The sequence below is a fragment of the Mercurialis annua genome, linkage group LG6 (genome assembly GCF_937616625.2).
Source record: "Mercurialis annua linkage group LG6, ddMerAnnu1.2, whole genome shotgun sequence".
NCBI lineage: Eukaryota > Viridiplantae > Streptophyta > Magnoliopsida > Malpighiales > Euphorbiaceae > Mercurialis > Mercurialis annua.
The window spans coordinates 40,945,289-40,964,172 of record NC_065575.1 but is presented as its reverse complement, the minus strand read 5'-3'; the positions used below and the strand labels follow the sequence as shown (position 1 = coordinate 40,964,172).

The 18,884-nt window shown below is 33.5% G+C and overlaps 3 protein-coding genes across 7 annotated transcripts; 1 reads left to right on the top strand and 2 right to left on the bottom strand.

Annotated features, from left to right (window-relative positions):
* Nucleotides 1-7,301: 7,301 nt before the first annotated feature.
* On the bottom strand, nt 7,302-10,486 carry LOC126686196 (probable indole-3-pyruvate monooxygenase YUCCA10). The gene is made up of 4 exons (XM_050380246.2): nt 9,748-10,486; nt 9,220-9,453; nt 8,086-8,208; nt 7,302-7,586 (listed from the first exon to the last, which is right to left on the bottom strand). The coding sequence occupies exons 1-4, from the start codon at nt 10,357-10,359 to the stop codon at nt 7,425-7,427; spliced, it is 1,131 nt and encodes a 376-aa protein (XP_050236203.1). The 5' UTR covers nt 10,360-10,486; the 3' UTR covers nt 7,302-7,424.
* A 3,139-nt stretch (nt 10,487-13,625) lies between these two features.
* LOC126653868 (classical arabinogalactan protein 26) lies at nt 13,626-18,513 on the top strand. Of its 2 annotated transcripts, none has more exons than XM_050347857.2 (2): nt 13,626-14,175; nt 18,132-18,513. In XM_050347857.2, exon 1 carries the CDS (start codon nt 13,722-13,724, stop codon nt 14,154-14,156), a length of 435 nt encoding a protein of 144 aa, XP_050203814.1. In that variant the 5' UTR covers nt 13,626-13,721; the 3' UTR covers nt 14,157-14,175; nt 18,132-18,513. The 2 variants fall into 2 exon arrangements, with proteins under 2 accessions (XP_050203814.1, XP_050203812.1); XM_050347855.2 differs by having other exon boundaries at nt 18,127-18,513.
* On the bottom strand, nt 14,902-18,092 carry LOC126653866 (protein NETWORKED 3C-like). 4 transcript variants are annotated; one of them, XM_050347852.2, is made up of 4 exons: nt 17,948-18,092; nt 17,647-17,813; nt 17,407-17,533; nt 14,902-15,846 (listed from the first exon to the last, which is right to left on the bottom strand). In XM_050347852.2, the coding sequence occupies exons 3-4, from the start codon at nt 17,501-17,503 to the stop codon at nt 15,122-15,124; spliced, it is 822 nt and encodes a 273-aa protein (XP_050203809.1). In that variant the 5' UTR covers nt 17,504-17,533; nt 17,647-17,813; nt 17,948-18,092; the 3' UTR covers nt 14,902-15,121. The 4 variants fall into 4 exon arrangements, with proteins under 4 accessions (XP_050203809.1, XP_050203810.1, XP_050203811.1 ...); XM_050347853.2 differs by having other exon boundaries at nt 17,407-17,813; nt 17,911-18,092; XM_050347854.2 differs by having other exon boundaries at nt 17,407-17,836.
* Nucleotides 18,514-18,884: the final 371 nt, after the last annotated feature.

Here is an 18,884-nt window from a genome sequence, read left to right as displayed (position 1 = left end):
GTTAATAAAAATACACTGAAATGATGAATTTGAAACAATATGAAAGTTCATGCCTTTAAATGACAACTTTTAAAGGTCATGATTAAAATGGTACTTCGTATAAAGTTCGTGATTTTTTTAGAAATTAATCCTAAAACAATATATGCTCATTTGTAGTTTGAAGAAGAGCAATAAAAATGTTTAAGTATATATACATGAGATAAATATCTTAAATCCATCCGTCTTGAATATTTGAAAAAAAGCCTAATTACTTAAAAAAACTTCACATTGTAATATTTTTTCGTTTATACCCGACCTAGGAAAAAATTCATTTGTACCCTTTTTTTGATTTTTCGTTTTCAACTCTACCCTAAAGCAAATAGTCCTTTATTTTTTAACCTATATTCTAATTAGACTTTAATATTATTATTAATACAAAAATACCTTCTTCTTTCTAAAATTAAAATTATAATAATTATTATATTTGTATTATCTATAAATAATTTTTAAACACAAGACCGTAAAATTATATACTTTTTTTAAAAAAAAACAATCGAATTCTCCGTCCGGAGAAGGAGGAGCCCGCGGCTCCTCCTTGACAGCAAGGAGGAGCAGATCGCTCCTCCTTACCTCCTCCTCCATGGAGGAAGAGCGGGTCGCTCCTCCTTTCGAAGGATCCGGAAAAAAATAAAAAATAAATAATTTTTTTTGTAAAAAGATCCATAGCGGTGTATAATAAATTGAAAGAGTACGGTGGTTTGTCGGAAATGTTTTTTAATTTATTTAGTTTTTTAATAAAAATTTAAATATAATTGATTTGTTGGATTTATTTAAACATTTTCAAAGTTGAAGGACTTATTTGTATTTTTTCAAACATAAAAAAGATGATATAATCCTTCTATTTAATTATTTTTAATGTTTTCATTCTTCAATTAAATAAATTGTCAAAAAATAAAATTTTGGGGTACAGTTGAAAACGAAAAATCAAAAAAAGGGTACAAATGAATTTTTTTCTAGGTCGGGGTATAAACGAAAAAATATTACAAGGTGGGTTTTTTTAAGTAATTAGGCCTTTAAAAAACATCGAACCGTCTTATTTTTATCTTTGTATATGTAAACTACGTAGTTGGTTAAAAGATCGTATATGATTGAAATGAAATTATAGAGATGGAGATGATTTAATTTTTCTATATTTTCAATTGCTCAAAATACGGTTTGTTAACCATCAAAACACATTATAAAGGTTACGCTTAACCTATTTTAAGGTATATGTTTTTCCATTATTTTTTCTTTATTTCGTTGTTAGGCATTTTTATTTCTTTATTTGGTCCATGTACTTATGAAAATAATTTTATAAAATTCTTCTAACTTTTTATTTAATTCTTATACTTTTAAAAATAATTTTATTTGATCCCCAACATTTTTGCATCTTTGTTAACAAAAGAATTTCATAAAACTGTTTTTGAAAATATAAAGAAAAAAAACTCTTAGAGACGAGGTAAAAAAAATGAAAAATACGAGACCTTAGAATAAATTTTATTTGATGAGTCATGAAAATTAATTTGAATATATTTGATGTTGAGTTTGGAAATAATAAGTTTCTAGCGTTAAAAACACTAAATTTGGTGTAAATTTGAAAAATACCATTGTAACTCTTGTTACGAGTTAGTTGATTAAAACTCTCAATTGCAATTGAACAATGAACACATACTCGAATTTGAGCCGAATGTATCAATTTATCATTCATCTTTCTAATTATTAAACTCAAGTTTCTTTACCTTTTAGTTAGCCCCAACTGAGATTGATTATTGACCACTTTATATGATCATAGAACAGAGAGATATGATCATAAATTTGAGATTTATGCTCGTAGACTTGGCATATTGTAATAAGAATTGAGAGAAAAGAAACTTTATTAATCTTTGAGTGAAAAAGATTACAAAGATTAAGCTTGAGTTTAGTGCTTTCAAGCTGCTTATATAGTGCAGAAAAATAACTGCTACTACTGCTAACTAACTCCAGGCTGTCAACAGCCTGTCACCAGCTCACAGAAACTCATGTGTTTCTTGTGAGTTTGCTGACTCATCAATCTGCAATTCTTGAGCCTCTTGTATTCGTCATATTGACTTCACCTAGCTTGCTGACTTGGCAAAGCTTGTTTGCTTCATAAACAAGTAATCTCAGCTTGTGACCTTTTGCAATGTTGGCATGAACCATATACTGCATTACCCCCCCTCAAGCTGGAGAGTAGATATCAAGAACTCCCAGCTTGGCAATGTTGGCATGAAACACAGTTGGAGATAAAGCTTTAGTAAAACAGTCTGCTAGTTGATTCTCTGAAGAAACAGGAAGCAGATGAAGCAAACCACTGTTGATCCTTTCCCTAACCACATGACAATCTATTTCAATGTGTTTTGATCTCTCATGGAACACTGGATTGTGTGCTAACTGTATTGCTGAAGCACTGTCACAGTAAACCTGTGCTGGAAGGGAAGATTGATGATGAAGATCTTGCAATAAGAATGTTAACCATTGTAATTCACAGGTGAGTGCAGCAAGTGATCTATACTCTGCTTCTGAGCTGGAACGAGACACAGTATTTTGCTTCTTTGATCTCCAGGAGATTAGAGAAGTACCCAGAAAGATGCAGGATCCAGATATGGATCTTCTGGTGTCAGGACAAGTAGCCCAGTCTGCATCAGAAAAGGCCTTAAGTTGAGTAGAGGCAGAAGCAGAAAAGAAAAGACCTTTGCCAGGTGATCCCTTTATGTACCTGAGAACTCTATGGACTGCAACCATGTGAGCATTGGTTGGACAATCTAAGAATTGAGAAAGCTGTTGTACAGCAAATGACAAATCTGGCCTGGTTGTACACAAATACAGAAGTTTACCAACAAGCTTTCTGTAAACTGTATTATCTGGTAGTAGATCAGATGCATCTTTGATTAACCTCTTGGAAGTAATCATTGGAGTAGGGACTGGTTTGGCATTGTGAAAATCAGTTTCCAACAACAAGTCAAGGGCATACTTTCTCTGAGATAAGTTGATGCCAGTAGAAGAATGAGCAACTTCTAGGCCCAAAAAATATTTCAGGACCCCTAAGTCCTTTATACTGAACTGTTGATCCAAGAAGGTTTTAGTTGACTGGATATCAATGATGGATGGACTGGCCAGGATAATGTCATCAACATAGATTAACAAGATTATGAAAGAGGAGGCAGTGCATTTGATCATAAGAGATGGATCAGAAGCAGCTGTTTTGAATCCTTGAGAAAGCAGAGAACTAGTCAACTTAGAATGCCATTGTCTGCTTGCTTGTTTAAGACCATATAATGATTTCTGTAATTTACAAACCAAAGCTGGATTAGAGGATTCAAAACCTGGAGGAATTTGCATGTAAACTTCCTCTTCTAGATCACCATGCAAGAATGCATTGTTGATGTCTAGTTGATGAAGTTGCCAACCATTGATTGCAGACAAAGCTAGTAAAGTTCTTACTGTTGTCATTTTGGCAACAGGAGAAAAAGTATCTAGATAATCCAGCCCTTCTTGCTGTGTATATCCTTTGGCTACCAATCTTGCTTTGCATCTGTCAACCTCCCCTTTTGAGTTATATTTGATCTTATACACCCATTTACAACCAATGGCTCTTTTGTCTGATGGTAATTCTGTTAATAACCAAGTCTGATTCTGTGATAAAGCATGTAATTCTGCTGACATAGCATCTTTCCAACATGTATGCTTGATTGCCTCTTTGTAGGACTTAGGTTCTGTAAATTTATCAATTGACATGAGAAAATGTGTATGGGATGGAGAAAGTTTGTTATAAGATATAACAGAAGAAATAGAATGTGGGGTGGTTGTGTGTTTGGGTAAAGAATAATGATAGTCTTTTAGAAAGGATGGGATTTGAGATGATCTGGTTGTTCTCCTTAGAGCAGGAAACTCTTGAGGAGTGAAGAGGGGTGGAGCAGGTAATGAGGTTTGAGGTGGAGAGGTCCAAATGGTAGAAGAAGGAGGTGGAGATGAATGAACAGGGTGAGATGTGGGTGAGAAAGGAGGGGAAGGGGAAAATGGAGCTGTATCAGCAATTTGGAGATCAAATTCTGAGTTAAAAGAGCTCATATCTGATTGTGCAGCAGAAGTGGATGTAAGGGAGTATGGAAATACATGCTCATAGAAAATGACATTTCTGGAAATAATGATCTTTCTACTCTCAATACTGTAAATGATGTACCCTTTTGTATTAGGAGGGAAGCCTAAGAAAACACCCTTGATTGCTCTAGTGTCAAATTTGGTTCTGTGAGGACCAAAAGTACTAGCAAAGCTCAAACATCCAAATACTCTGAGATGAGTGAAATCTGGTTGTTGTTTATATAGCATGTAGTATGGTGAGAAATCTTGAATGATAGGTGATGGTGTCCTGTTAATCAAATAGACTGCATGAAGTATGCAATAATTCCAGAAATGTAATGGAAGAGAAGATTGAAACCTGATGGCTCTTGCTACATTCAGGATGTGCTGATGCTTTCTCTCCACTGTACTGTTTTGTTCAGGTGTGTAGATGCAACTTTTCTGATGTATAATGCCTTGGCCTTTGTAAAAATCTGGACAATCAAACTCCAAACCATTGTCTGATCTGACAATTTTAACAGTTTTTGAAAACTGAGTTTGAACATAGGTAATGAAGTTGAATAGATGTGATCTAGCTTCAGATTTATATTTCATCAGAAAAATCCAAGTGAATCTTGAATGACCATCTACAATGGTTAAGAAGTACTTAAAACCATCTAATGAGCTTACAGCCATAGGACCCCATATATCAACATGTATGATATCAAAAATGCAGTCAGCATTGGTGCTGCTAACAGGAAAGGGAAGCTTTCTTTGTTTTGCATAATGGCAAACATCACAAGCAGAGTTTGTAGAAAGTTTAATTGAAGAATCTAAATTCTGCAACAATTTGATCCTGTTGTTGGACAAATGTCCTAATCTGAAGTGCCATATATCCATAGCAGCTTTCTTATTTGAAACAGAAGCAGTAGTTGAGTTGCAACTTGCTTTTATTTCCAGTGGTGTAAATTGGTATAGGCCCTCTTTCTTCTCAGCTGAACCAATCCTCTTCCATGTTCCCATATCCTGAATGAAGCAGGAATCACGATATAGGACCAAGCACATCTTGGCATCATCAGTAAGCTTGCTTACAGATATAAGGTTAAAATTGAACATAGGTATATATAGTACATTATGTAACAATAACTCATCACTTAAATGCACAGTCCCCATGTGTGTAACAGGAACTAGAGAGCCATTTGGGAGTTTCACATTGACATGATTCACAGGTCTTGAACTTTTAAAGTATTCTCTTTTACATATGATGTGGTCTGTTGCACCAGTGTCAAGTATCCATGTGTTTTTATAATCTTTTGCAGTGAAAAAACAGGTGTGAATAATACCTTGTTTCTCCTCCATTGGTTTGAATGTAGCTGAGAGTGAATTCACTTGAGAGTTGACTTGAGAAGGTCCAGCTTCATTTGATCCATCTCCAGGTTGAATCAAAGACATGATTTTCTGGTATTGTTCTGGAGTGAAATTGAAAGTTTGTCCTGCATGCATACTAGAGTTAGCATTATTTGGATCAATGCTGGTGCTTGATTGTGAGAATTCATGTCTGTAGTTTCCTTTGTTAGCAAAGGACCTTTCTTCTTCATATTCTGGATACTCCTGTTCTGAATACTGTGTTTGATTAGCATAAGCATTATCTGGTTTCCTTGGTTGAAAACCAGGAGGAAAGCCATGCTTCCTGTAGCAGTAATCAATAGTGTGTCCTGAATTTCCACAATGAGAACATAGTTTCAGCTTGTTTTGATAGAAATTGTTATAACCTCCTCTTCTGTGCATATTGCCTCTGAAATTATTGGTGCCTCTTCCTCTTGCATAGCAAATGTTGGATTCATAATCCACATCATATTCTTGCTCATTTATTCCTTTTGCCATGAAGATATTAGAGTCAACTGCAGCCTTACTTGTACTTGCTAGCTGTCTTTCAAACTGAATTACCATAGAAAAAACCTTGTTCATAGCTGGTAATGGTTCTCTCATTAAGATCTGTGTTTTGACATTGGAGAAGCTCTCATTCAATCCTTTCAGAAATCTTATCACTTGATCATTTGATTGAGTCACCTTAATTGCTTCTACTATTCCACAAGGACATTTAGGCTCACAAAAACATATAGGAAGTGATCTCAGACTAAACAGTTCATCCCAAAGAGTCTTAAGGTGAGTAAAATACTCTGTTACTGATAGAGAATTCTGCCTAAAGCAGTAAATTTCCTCTTGTATATCTCCAATTCTATAAGAGTCTCCCTGTGAAAATCTATCCTTCAAATCTCTCCAGATTTCATATCCAGTGTCAAGACATGAAATACTATCAGCAATAGTTTGTGAAACTGATCTATAAAGCCATGACATTACTAAGGTGTTACATCTTTCCCAAACAGCAAAACTCTCATCATTAACATGTGGTGCAACTATAGAACCATCAACAAACTTAAATTTGTTCTTAGAAATCAGGGCCATACGCATAGATTTATACCATGTGTGGTAGTTACTTCCATTTAACAGATTAGAAACCAAGACTAGTGAAGGATTCTCACCAGGATGTACAAAATAGGGACTGGACATGGATTCTTCTGGCCTAAACCTGTGTTCTGCCATTGTAGCAGCTTCAACCAAAGCACAGATGAGGAAGATGATTCAATAAAACTCTCAAGCAATCAATCAACTGTAAAAATCAATTAATCAATGATCCAGAGATCAAAATAGCAATCAACGAAGAACAATTATCAATGTATATAACCAAGAATCTACAATCAATCAATCAACAATCAACGATCAAACAACAATCAAGAGCAATCAAGAGCATTACAAGCTCTGATACCATAATAAGAATTGAGAGAAAAGAAACTTTATTAATCTTTGAGTGAAAAAGATTACAAAGATTAAGCTTGAGTTTAGTGCTTTCAAGCTGCTTATATAGTGCAGAAAAATAACTGCTACTACTGCTAACTAACTCCAGGCTGTCAACAGCCTGTCACCAGCTCACAGAAACTCATGTGTTTCTTGTGAGTTTGCTGACTCATCAATCTGCAATTCTTGAGCCTCTTGTATTCGTCATATTGACTTCACCTAGCTTGACTTGGCAAAGCTTGTTTGCTTCATAAACAAGTAATCTCAGCTTGTGACCTTTTGCAATGTTGGCATGAACCATATACTGCATTATATTGTACTTGCTATATTTTGCTTGCTTGGATTTGAACCAATTTTAACTTGAATTGTCGTATAATAATTAATTAAATAATATAAACATACACTAATAACTAATATAAAGATACTGCAATTCAGCAGGGAAAACTATATTTATCGAGTATTTTTTTTGAATACAACTACAGAAGAGATTTGATGTCGTTGGCTGCGTTTTGTGCATCTCTACTTGCTCCATTAAACCCCCCTCTTGATAGTCCAACACAATACAGCCCATTTTCTCCTTTCCAATGATTTGGATATTTTACCTTTGATAATCCATTTTCATTTAAAAGGTTATCATCCTGAAAGTAAAATTATTAGTCTTTATTAGCATAACATTTTGCATTAATTGATCAGTTGGTCTTCACTTTTTTACTAGAAAAATTACAGAAACGTTGTCTGAAAATTTTCAAAATCTTCAATTTCAGTATTTAAACTTTCATTCTTTTTTATAAAATTCCAACTTTTGAAAAGCATATTTGCATGAGTGTTTTTAATTATTTTTCACGGCAGTGCTAATAAAACTAATAAATGATCTCAATATTCACAAATATGGTTTATTATTTTAATTCCGCTATAAATTTATTATTACACACACGATAGCCATTTTTCTAATATAACGCAATATTTTTGATGAAAATTGATTTTTTTACCGGTGAACAACAAAACAATTAAAAACACTCTTGATACGTTTTTAAACAGTTAAAACACTATGTAAATAAAAATAAAATGCTAATACCAAAATAATTTTTTAAAAAAAGTTTAGACACTATAAACATAATTTTTCCTCTTTATTATTACCTTGAGCCATTGACTGGTTGACCTTTTGAAGGCAGTACAAAATATGATTGTATCAAATGAATGTGACGAGCCATTCTTAAATACTGCCTCATTGCCTCTTATACTTTCTAGTGCAGGCAAGACCTATAAAGTATAAACACAAAGAAAATTAATGATTACAAATACATTCTCATGCATGCTTTTAACATGTTGACCTATTTTAAGAAAATTGAAGTTATGAAATTAAATATTTTTGAGATTATCGAACTATAAATTTTTTACTCAACTATAAAATTATAAAATGATCACCGAACTATAACTTTTTTATAAAACAATTACTGAACTATAAAATGTTAAAAATTAATTATCAAGCTATTGTACATTTACATAAAGATTATCATTTTGATGATATGTACAAGAAAAACATGTATAATAAAAAAAAGTTATAAATTATTTGAACTATTTTTCAATGTGCGACTTTTGTCATCAAAATTTTTATGAAAGAAATTACACATTCAATAACCATATATGCACAATTAAACTAATTTCAAATTAATTGGACAAATTTTCAGTGAATTGGTTAAATTAAAATAAATCTCCTATTATAAAAAAAAAAAAAAAAAAGTTGACATCATTGAACCTTTGATTATAGTCATGGACAGAAAATACATTTTAACAACTTGCAAAACCTATTTTAAGATCTTTATACTTTTTTTTTTACTTCGTCCGTTGATGTTTTTATTTCTTTATTTGGTTCTTATATTTTAAAAATAATTTTATAACTTTTTTTTTAAATTGCAGGAGTGGTAAGGGATCAAGTAAAATTATTTTTAAAAATATAGGGACTAAGTAAAGAAATAAATGACTTTATGAAATTGTTTACGAAAGTATAGAGATCAAGTAAAGAAACAAAAACGTCTACGGACGAAGTAAAGAAACAATTTTTTTTTATAAAATTGTTTATAAGAATACAGAGACCAAGAAACAAAAATACTAAAGGACGAAATAAAAAAAAAATACAGATACCTTAGGATAGGTTAAACCTCCATATAGTCTTCTACCAATAGCAAAGAAGTAATTTAACATTAAGGAGATTATCATATGAAGTGGACAAAAGTATATAATAATAGTAATTTCTAATAAACTTTAAATTACCTGAATTTCTCCGGACTTGATCTTACTAAAGGTACCCGTATTAATAATAGGATACTTGCCGTAAGCAAATGCCGAGAAAAATGGACCCTCTGTTGCCCTAATAATTCCATACTTGCTCATATCTCCATAAACAATTTTGCTTGCCAACACCAACAATGAGTCCACAAACCTTAACGAAAAATACTTCAACATTGCCAGTCCTAAGCTAGCCATCTCCCTAGGTATAATGTGAACCTGCAATCCGATCATCCATAGAATATGCAGATAAAATTTCTTAATCAATCTTAACATCTCATAATAAAAATACGAAGATGGTTTGAGAATTTTATAATATTTTAAAAAACTTTGGACCTATAAATTTAAACAAATATATTCAAAACTTATTTGGTCCAACGACGTCGATTATAAGCTTATATTAAGTTTTCGAGTAATCATTCAAATCATCAAAGCTACAAATAATACTGCAATTGAAAAATTGAAGCGACTAAAGCATTCAAAAAATAAAAAGGAAATAAAAATTATACTTACAGGGCTACGAACAACAATGGAAGTTTTAGCACCATGATTAGCAAGATCTAAAGCAATCTCCATACCAGAGTTACCCGATCCAACCACCAGAACATTCTTATCTCTATACGCCTTACCATTTTTATACTTAGTAGAATGAAAAACCTCACCATTAAAGCTCCCCAAACCTTCAACATCTGGTACAAAAGGATCACAAGCTTCACCAGTCGCCACGATCAAGAACCTCGCCGAGTAAACTTCATCCTCACCCGAGTTCACATTCTTCGCCTTCACGGTCCATTTCTTGATTTCTTGATCAAAACTCGCTGACTCAACGAGTCGATTATACAGAGGAGAGATGTTGAAATGCGAAATGAAGTCGTTTAAATATTGAATGAACTGATCTTTAGGGATGTAAGAAGGGAAAGAAGAAGGATGAGGAAAATGAAGTAACTGACTGAATCGTTTCTTTAAGTGAAGATGAAGACGATCGTATGAATATCTTTGCCAAAGAGAAGCGAAGCAGTCTTCTCTGTCGAGAATTATGTGAGGAATTGAATGGAGGTTTAAGCATGCAGATGCTGCTAAACCAGAAGGGCCAGCTCCTACTATGATTGCTACTTTATCTTCCATTTTTTAGTCTTTCAGTTTCAGTGTACTCACTTCTTCTTCTTCTTCAGCGATATAATGTAGGGTTGCTTTTCCTTGAGGGTCACGCTATGGGCCATTTTAGGTCAGCTCTTCCAGCCATTTGCTTACATCTGGCATCTTCATTTTCACATTTGGTGTTTCAAGGATGTAATATCTAATGCGTGGCTTCTTTATAGCCAAGTTTGTCCTTGTCTTTTTATCCTTTCGGCTCTTGAAAAAAGGACTATAAGTTAAGAGTGGAAAAAGACACGACCATGGTCTTAGATAAAGTTTGTTTTTGAATGGTGAATCGCCTTTTCTATTCAGCATGTTTATCAATTTTTATGCACCATGGTTATCATTAAATGAACTAGTCTTGCACATGTGCAGTTGTTGAGTCAGTTCACACAAACAAGTTCAGCATGGTTTTTTTAACAAGAAAGTAGCAGTTCTTGATTATAAGGTTACGAATTCAAAAGTCTTACTGTTAGATTACATCTTAAAACCAATTGGTATGGTATTAAATGGAGGTGCCCAACCAATATATAAACAACAATATCACCAGAAAGTCCTGTTGTTAGCCAAGTCATAGAAGCTCTTTCAAATTCCTCCTACAAAACATTTTCTTCGAGGAGAACCAACATGGATCACTAATAATCTCATTCCTAGACACCATTGCATTTCTTTTCAGCCAAATATAATTTATGTTGGCAAGACGATAGTAGTGCCTCGATACAACTCCACTTCACGAGTACTTTTTTTCGATCTTCATCTTCTTCAAGGTACAATTACGGTATACTAGACAAGAAGGAAGAAATGAATGAGATCAATAGCTACTGTCATGCCGATTACGCTGGAAATCATGATAGAAGACCCTCAATTGCAGGCTATATGTTTAATCTTGGTCGTTCATGACCTATCTCGTGGTGCGTCAAGAGACAACCTACAACTTCCCTACCAAGTACCGAGGCAGAGTACCGTGCAGCAGCTTAAGAACAACAGCTGCAAACGAATAATGCATCAGAATATGTTCTTATTTTTCATCATTGTTGCAAACCTTACACTTAACCATGTCTGCTGCCACGATGTTACAGTGAGAGGAAAATCAGAAAAGGTACTCGTCCATGAAGAGCTAGACACGTAAAAAACATTTACTCTGGGCGAGGATAAAGACTTCCAGACGTGCTGAAATGGATTGGAGGCAGTTGAAGGAGTTCTTGAAATTCTGAAAAAAATTACTTGCAATGAGGATAGCAGTCCCAATTTTCCAACAGATCTCGTCCAACATAGTGAATTGATCTAGAGAAGCTTGAAAGTTGATCAGCTCCAATTTCACATGTAAATGAAGACGCTGTCGCCGAAGCCAGCCCGCAATTTTTTACCTCAAAAATCTTTGCCATTTTCTGCTTAGAAAGGTTGAATAACTGAGGATAAGTAGCAACTAGAACTCCGAAGGAACACCACTGATCAGACCAATAACAAAACGACTCTTTGTTGTGAACTCTGAAACATATATTGTAATCGAAGCTATGCCAAAACTGACTATATATCTTGACAACAACATCTTCGAATATTTGTCTAAATATATGATAAATTTGCCCAATTCAATAGCAAAAAAGAGTATCATTTTCGAATATTAAAGCCATAAAAAATCGCTTTAGCTACAAAGAGTATTGAATATGAAAATGTAGTTTCCAAATCCGTTTAAAAAGAAAACTCCGATTCTGAATACGAAGTCTGTGAAGACCAAGGCCAACGTCTCTGAAATCTGATATGGTCTCGCGAGTAGGATTTCGTCACAGATTTATTACTAGAAAAATTTCATCGATTGTCCTCATTTTTTCTGTTCTTCGATAAACCTATTTTTGAGACACCATAAAAAGAGAGAGAGAGATAGAGAAGTATAAGTGCAAGAGTAAAAATAAAAGTGCTTTGAATAAAACAATAATAAAAAGAGGTCTTGGAGTAAAAAAAATAAAAATATAAAAAATGTGAGTTATTTTTTCTGTTTTTTTTATTGATATAAAAATCACATTATTTTTAAAAATGAAATGTTTATGTTCAATTTTTCTTGGTTTAATTTGAACATGTTTCAATTGTAAGAGGAGATCTTTAAAAAAAATTATATTTAAACTAATTATCACTCAAACTAGATAGATTATTTATCGAGGTAAAACTCCAATTCTAATTCTAATTTTAAATGAATGCATTCATAAATACGGTGTTTACCCGCAAACTCATATAAATAAAATTGCTGCTTTCACTTCAGATCTGTTATGTTACATTTAATTACCCTATTTTTATTTAATAAAAAGTACTGTAAGAGTTAATTATGGTTAGCTGCAATGCAACCAAAGAACACATGCAAAATCGTCCAAATCAATTTGTAGCCATTCTTTTACTAAGAATTTTCTTATCTTGTCAAAAAAAACAATGGAATTTCACGGAGCACAAAAGGATAAAAGGGATCAAACACTGAACCACATGTGATCATGTTTCATTTTTTGCATATAATTCTTGTCTTTTTCCCAACTTTGCATCTCTCTATCATCTCCCAATAAACTTTTGCCTCACTACCACTGAGTCCCAATTGTATTTTAGAAACCGAACCAGTGACCAAATTAATATAACCATGGATTAACAGTTTAATAAGTTTAATCACCGATTAAACCATTTATATAGACATAAATTAATATATATATATATATCTTTTCTATTTCATACCCTTTTTCAAATTTAAATTAGTCGAACCTTATTTTTGATTGAAAAATCAAATCAGACTCGTCTCTGATTTATGATCAAATTTAGAGGAAGTGAGAAAGTTAATTCGCTCCCAAGCTAGACAAAATTCATATCAATAAAATTAACACGGACTTGAATATTTAGAACTCATTTTGGTAAAGGAGTCAATCTCAATGTCAGTGATACTTTTTTCGAATTCGTTCATGTATAAAAAAAATATAAGTAGTATTTAAGTTTCTATTAAATTGTTGAATAAATTAATTTAAATTTAAATCTATTAAAACAAGATTCGGTTAATCTCATTAAACTTGTAAGTTTTTGATGAGCTCGAGAAATATTTGATAACTAAATAAATTCAAAACTCGACTCGATAATCAATGACTCCATTTCAAACTTTTCAATACTCGACTTGTTACATTCTTAATCAAGACGATTAAATCGGTTGAACCAGCCGGTTCAATTCGATTCTTAAAACAGTGGTCCCAACCTCCACTCTGCCTTCAATTATCAACAAAAACTCTCCTCAAACTCTCCAATAAACACTTAACATTAACACCTTTCTATATCTCTCCCTCTTTATGCACATCATTTATTGAAGTTTCATAAAGATTTTATCATAATTAATGGCTTCCTTTTCCTCATTCTTCCCAACTTTGATGCTTTTCATAATAACAACTCATTTTTCTACTACTATCTATGCTTTAAATTCCAAGCTAGTACAATTCTCTACTATATCAGCAGCACCTGCCATTTTACCAGAATCTCCCTTATCTTCTCCATCTCCAACTCAAGCTTTATCTCCTGATATTCAGCCTATTTTACCTACTACTGGAGGAGCCTCAGTTCCTTCTCCAGCTGACTCATCTCTGCCAACTATTCCTGCAAATCCTAGCCCTCCAAATCCTGATGTTTTTTATCCTGAAGCTCCTGGTCCTGAAGATGGAATTTCACCATCTGGATCCTTGCCGGTTGCTTCTGCTGTTTGTTTAAGTTCATGGTTTGGTCTGCATTTTCTTGGGGTTCTGGTGTTTTGCTTAGTGCAGGGTTTTGGTTTGTGAGGTGGCAGTTGCATTATTGGTACTAGTGCTTTTGCTTTTCTTTTATTTATTTGAATTATTTAAAACTCTTATTGATTTCTTTTTTTTGGTATATTTTTTGCTATGATGTTGCTGATGTTAGGTGAGAATTGTATTATTTAGTGTGGCATTGGTTGTGACTTGTGAGTTTGTGAGTAATAAAATATTTTTTTGAAAATATTAAAGCTGTAATCTAAATTCTTGTAGTTGAATGCCTTTGAAGAGATAAATGATAAGCTGATTGTTTTCAAGACTTCAGAAGAACAAACCTATCTGCTAAAAACTGTAATAAATTGTCTGTTTTCATTGTTGTTGTACTCTTTTAATGGATGCCATCCATTTCTGGATCTGCATTTTCTTTGTTTAACATGTATTGAATGTTATGCTGCACGGAAAATTTTCGAGTCATATGTTTGAGCGCTTTCTTTCAATTTCCGTTAACATTTAAAACTCTGAAATTATATATTTCTAACATATTCTTGTAGAAAATATGATTTTGCAGTTTTCCATTACGCCTTTTTTCTGCTTCGGCATTTTTATTTCCATGCTGCATATAGATCAAATGACATTTGCTGGTCAATTTTCTCAAGGAAAATGAATGTTTTTCTGCACATCACCAGAGAAAACTATTGAATTATCTTTTTTTCTATCTTATAGAGTAGAAGAGTTGATAGATTATGATGCATATGATTAGATAGTATGAACCAAGATTAGATGCCTTGAAATGTGATTAGAAAAAGATAAGACTACATTGATATCACAAAAACGGTTTACAAACACTATATAGACCTCCTAAATTAAGCTGAACAGGAAAAAACTTGTGATTTACACACTATACTACATGTAAACTGTGTTCTACAATCTACTTCTTTGGCTAGAGAGCTATTGCGGTGATACAAGTTCTTGAAGATTACATGTAAACTGTGTTCTACAATCTACTTGTTTGTCTAGAGAGCTATAGCGGTAACACGATTTCTTGAAGATCCAACGAAAAACTTTCCCGAAAAAACCTCTTTCAGCTTATCGAAATCAAAACCGGTCGTTTTCTTGGAGGAATCTCTGGCTACACACTTCCTCAGCTTCACATTCTCTAGCTTAATAGCTTCCATCGCGAAACTGAGCTGTCTTATTACTTCTCTCTTCTCTTCATCTTTCTGCAGAAGTTGTTCCTTCTGGATCCTCTTCTCTTCCTCGAGTCTTTCTATTTCTTCCCGCAGCTTCATCACTTCCTCGTCTTTTGTTTCTGTCTTCGTTTCAGTTTTGTCAGTATCTCCAATTTTTTCTTGTTCTTCAGGATCATTGTTTTCTCCCATCTCTTCTGCAGATTGAGTTTCATCTTCTGGTTCAGGATCATCGATTTCAGACTCAGCAGAATCCGACTCGAGGTCATAAGTTTCAGAATGACTGTCGTAGCTTCGCTCTGTTCCAACCATAAACTTCTGGGATTCATATTTGTTCGAAAAGGGCGATCCTAGAGTTGTTAGGAGGCGGTTTCCAGAGTCGGACTTTAGTTGATCGTATCTTTCTGCTAATGAGCGATGAGTTCTGTAGAAATCTTCAACCAAGTTAATTAACTCGGGTCGTTTCTTATAAAACATCTCTGCACGTTGAGCAAAGGAATCTGCATCTTGCTCTATCAGTTTCAGCATTGCCTTTGTCTTCTTGTCAAGCTCTGAGACACCACATAATAGTTGTCAAGATCCACATATTAATCATCTAATCAGAACTGTATGTAGTCTAGAATAAAACATATTTCCATCAAGCATTATACTAACAGAACAAAAAATTGCCTTGATTATTCCATCAGAGGGGATCTATGGCCCTACAAACTGTCACAATTCTCATGTTATTGTCTACATTTTATGGTTGCAAAAGGTTTCTTTACATAATTTAAGTAAATCACTTATGGGTCCATGATATTATTAGGCTATAATGAGGCTTTACATTTTATAAGCTTAAAAGTAATGGCTTCAAAAGAACTATAGAATGAAAAGTGAACTCGCAATGCTAATCATAAAAGTGTATTAGAAACTCAATAAATAATTGCCAACTTCCTAGACATTATAGTTGTTAAAGCGCACCTAAAGTGCACCTAAAGCGCACAGGGCCGCTAGGCGCAAAAGAAACGCACACCGAGTGCATCTGATTTTAGGCTCATATATATAAAAAATATAATACCTATAACGGATATATGAATATAGGGTTTCTAGATGAGATGAGCATGATTCTTTGTTGCTGATCAAAAGAGAGCAGGAGAGCAGGGTAGCAGTACACCAATTTTTTGTAATGTTCATATTATATTTTTTAAAAGCCAAAAGCTGAATAGTACAATAAATATCAAATATCAGGGTTTCTTTAACCTCAAGTTGTTGCGCCTCTTGCCTAATTTTGCTGCGCTTCTCGCTTAAGCAACACTTAAGCGCGCGCAGATGAATGTGGTCGCCTGAGGTGTTTCTCAGGCGCACCACCTTTGCCTAGCGCCTAGACGCGCGCTTTTGACAACTATGTGTTTTGTTATGAACATCTTCAGAATTAGTTTCGAGGAGATAAGATATGATCCATGTCAAAGATTTGGTTCTCCATGCTGTTATTCATATTTCCCAATTCTATAACATTTATTAGATCAGTCCACAATGTGTGTGAGTGGACCCAAAAAATAAATGTCCCTTCAGCTAAAACAATTTGTCCAATGGTGTAACATCACAAATAGTCACAGTAGGAAAGTGGAAAACCTGAAAGTAAAGCGATTGTATCCCAAAGACAAGAATCAAAGCAAAAAACAAAAAAATGGCAAAAACACCATTTCTACAAGAAACTTCCACTAATTCTACCGTTGAATCCAAGAGCAAAAACAACATGAACCCAGTTCTTGGGATTCACTGAACTTCAATTATGATAATAACTTAATAATATTTCACCAATTAGGTCTTTAAAGAAATCCAAATAGGCCAAAATAAACGCTAAAACTTCATCAATTTGATCTATTCCTTTATTTATTCTTTAGAATTTGGGTTTTTGAACTCTAAAATTTGTTGATAGATCAAGAAAATCTCAAACAAAAACCCTAGAACTAATATACAAAACCCAACAAGGTTTCAACAACACTTCTAAAATTCCTCACAAAAGACTTGAACTTTATGATCTATCTAATCAAGAAATTCAAAATTCAAAAAAACCCAAACAAGAATCAAGAACAACAAACATATTACAAAAAAATAAAAAGAACACTCACCGCCAAGAGTTGATTGCAGCCATGGAGAGCAGAGTGAAGTGTGGTGTGAATCAAACCACCACCACTGTGAACTTTCTTTCTTTCTCATCTCCACCATCTTCAACTCTCTAATTCTCTCTTCCTTTTTCTAACACAAACATATAACACAAAACAAAAACAAACCCAAAAATCAAAAAGGAAACAGATTTCAATATTTTTGTCTCCAACACCCTAAAATCCGCAGAAACCAACGAACGTTACCTCTTGAGGTTATTGTCCTTTTCCGCAACTACAAAAACACTCTAATGACATCTTTGGCCATCACCGCATTAATGAAACTCAGCAATTAAACAGGGCTAGTTTAGTCATTACTCCATTACTTCAAGGAGGGAAAATAAACCCACAAAATTTCAAAAACACTGAGTCACCTGAAAATATGAAAACAACAAATCTTTACCATAAAACCCGGCATTTAGTTTCGGACATCAAGAATTCAAAATACTACTTGTAAAACTCAAACATTACCTTAAAAAAATTAAAAAAAAAATTAAAGACAGTGCACCTGAGTTACTGAGTAGACTACAATGGAGTCTCTGTTTTTTTATTTCTGTCTCTGCTACGATTTGCTTAGTAGCTAACTCAGTATGTATACACAGACAGAACTAAAGGGTGTGTTTTTGCTTTGAAATGATTAATGTTTTCGATTTCTTGTCTGTTTAACTTGTGTTTTTTTAAATGTAGTTTAGAACCAATAGGGAACTGCCACGTCTAGAATAATGCTCTTGGATGGATTCTGCGGCTTTCAATCCAACGGTGTGCGATGTGTGGGAGATGAATCGTGTGGAGCGTGGATGTGGGGACAGAACGCTAATCATGTAGTGTAACGGTCGAAATTGTTGGTCAATCATACATATCAACCTTTCCATTTCAATTTGATGCAAATAAAGTATGTTCTATCTTTTTTGTATAAATATATGTAAAAATAATGTATTAGTCTAAAATAGTTGCCCAAATTAATACATTGGCTTGGAAAATCAAACCATGTATAGCATTTGGTCAAATCCAAAATACACTATAATTAACTCATTCACCAAACATATATAATCATCCTAGATTTATTTCTTATTATATATTGTGATGTGTCTCTTTTTTTCTTTTAATATCATTTTTTTATAACAAATAAAAAAAATCAATTTTATTATCAATATTATAACTGATTTTATCGGTTCATTTTATTTTGTCTATATCGATCTGATTTTGTAAATCCTATACAAAACTATGAGCATGAACCAATGAGTTATAACTCAAATGATATAAACGCTAAACAGCAAACTGCTAGGTTGTGGGTTCGATTTCTCCCACAAACGCTCCCCCTCCCCAAATTATATAGAAAAAAAACTGTGATCATGATTCATGATTCATTATTCATATTACTCTAATAACTTGTGAAAGCTTTAACCCCTCCTTAACTACAGTATTAATTTACCTTCTAAACTTAT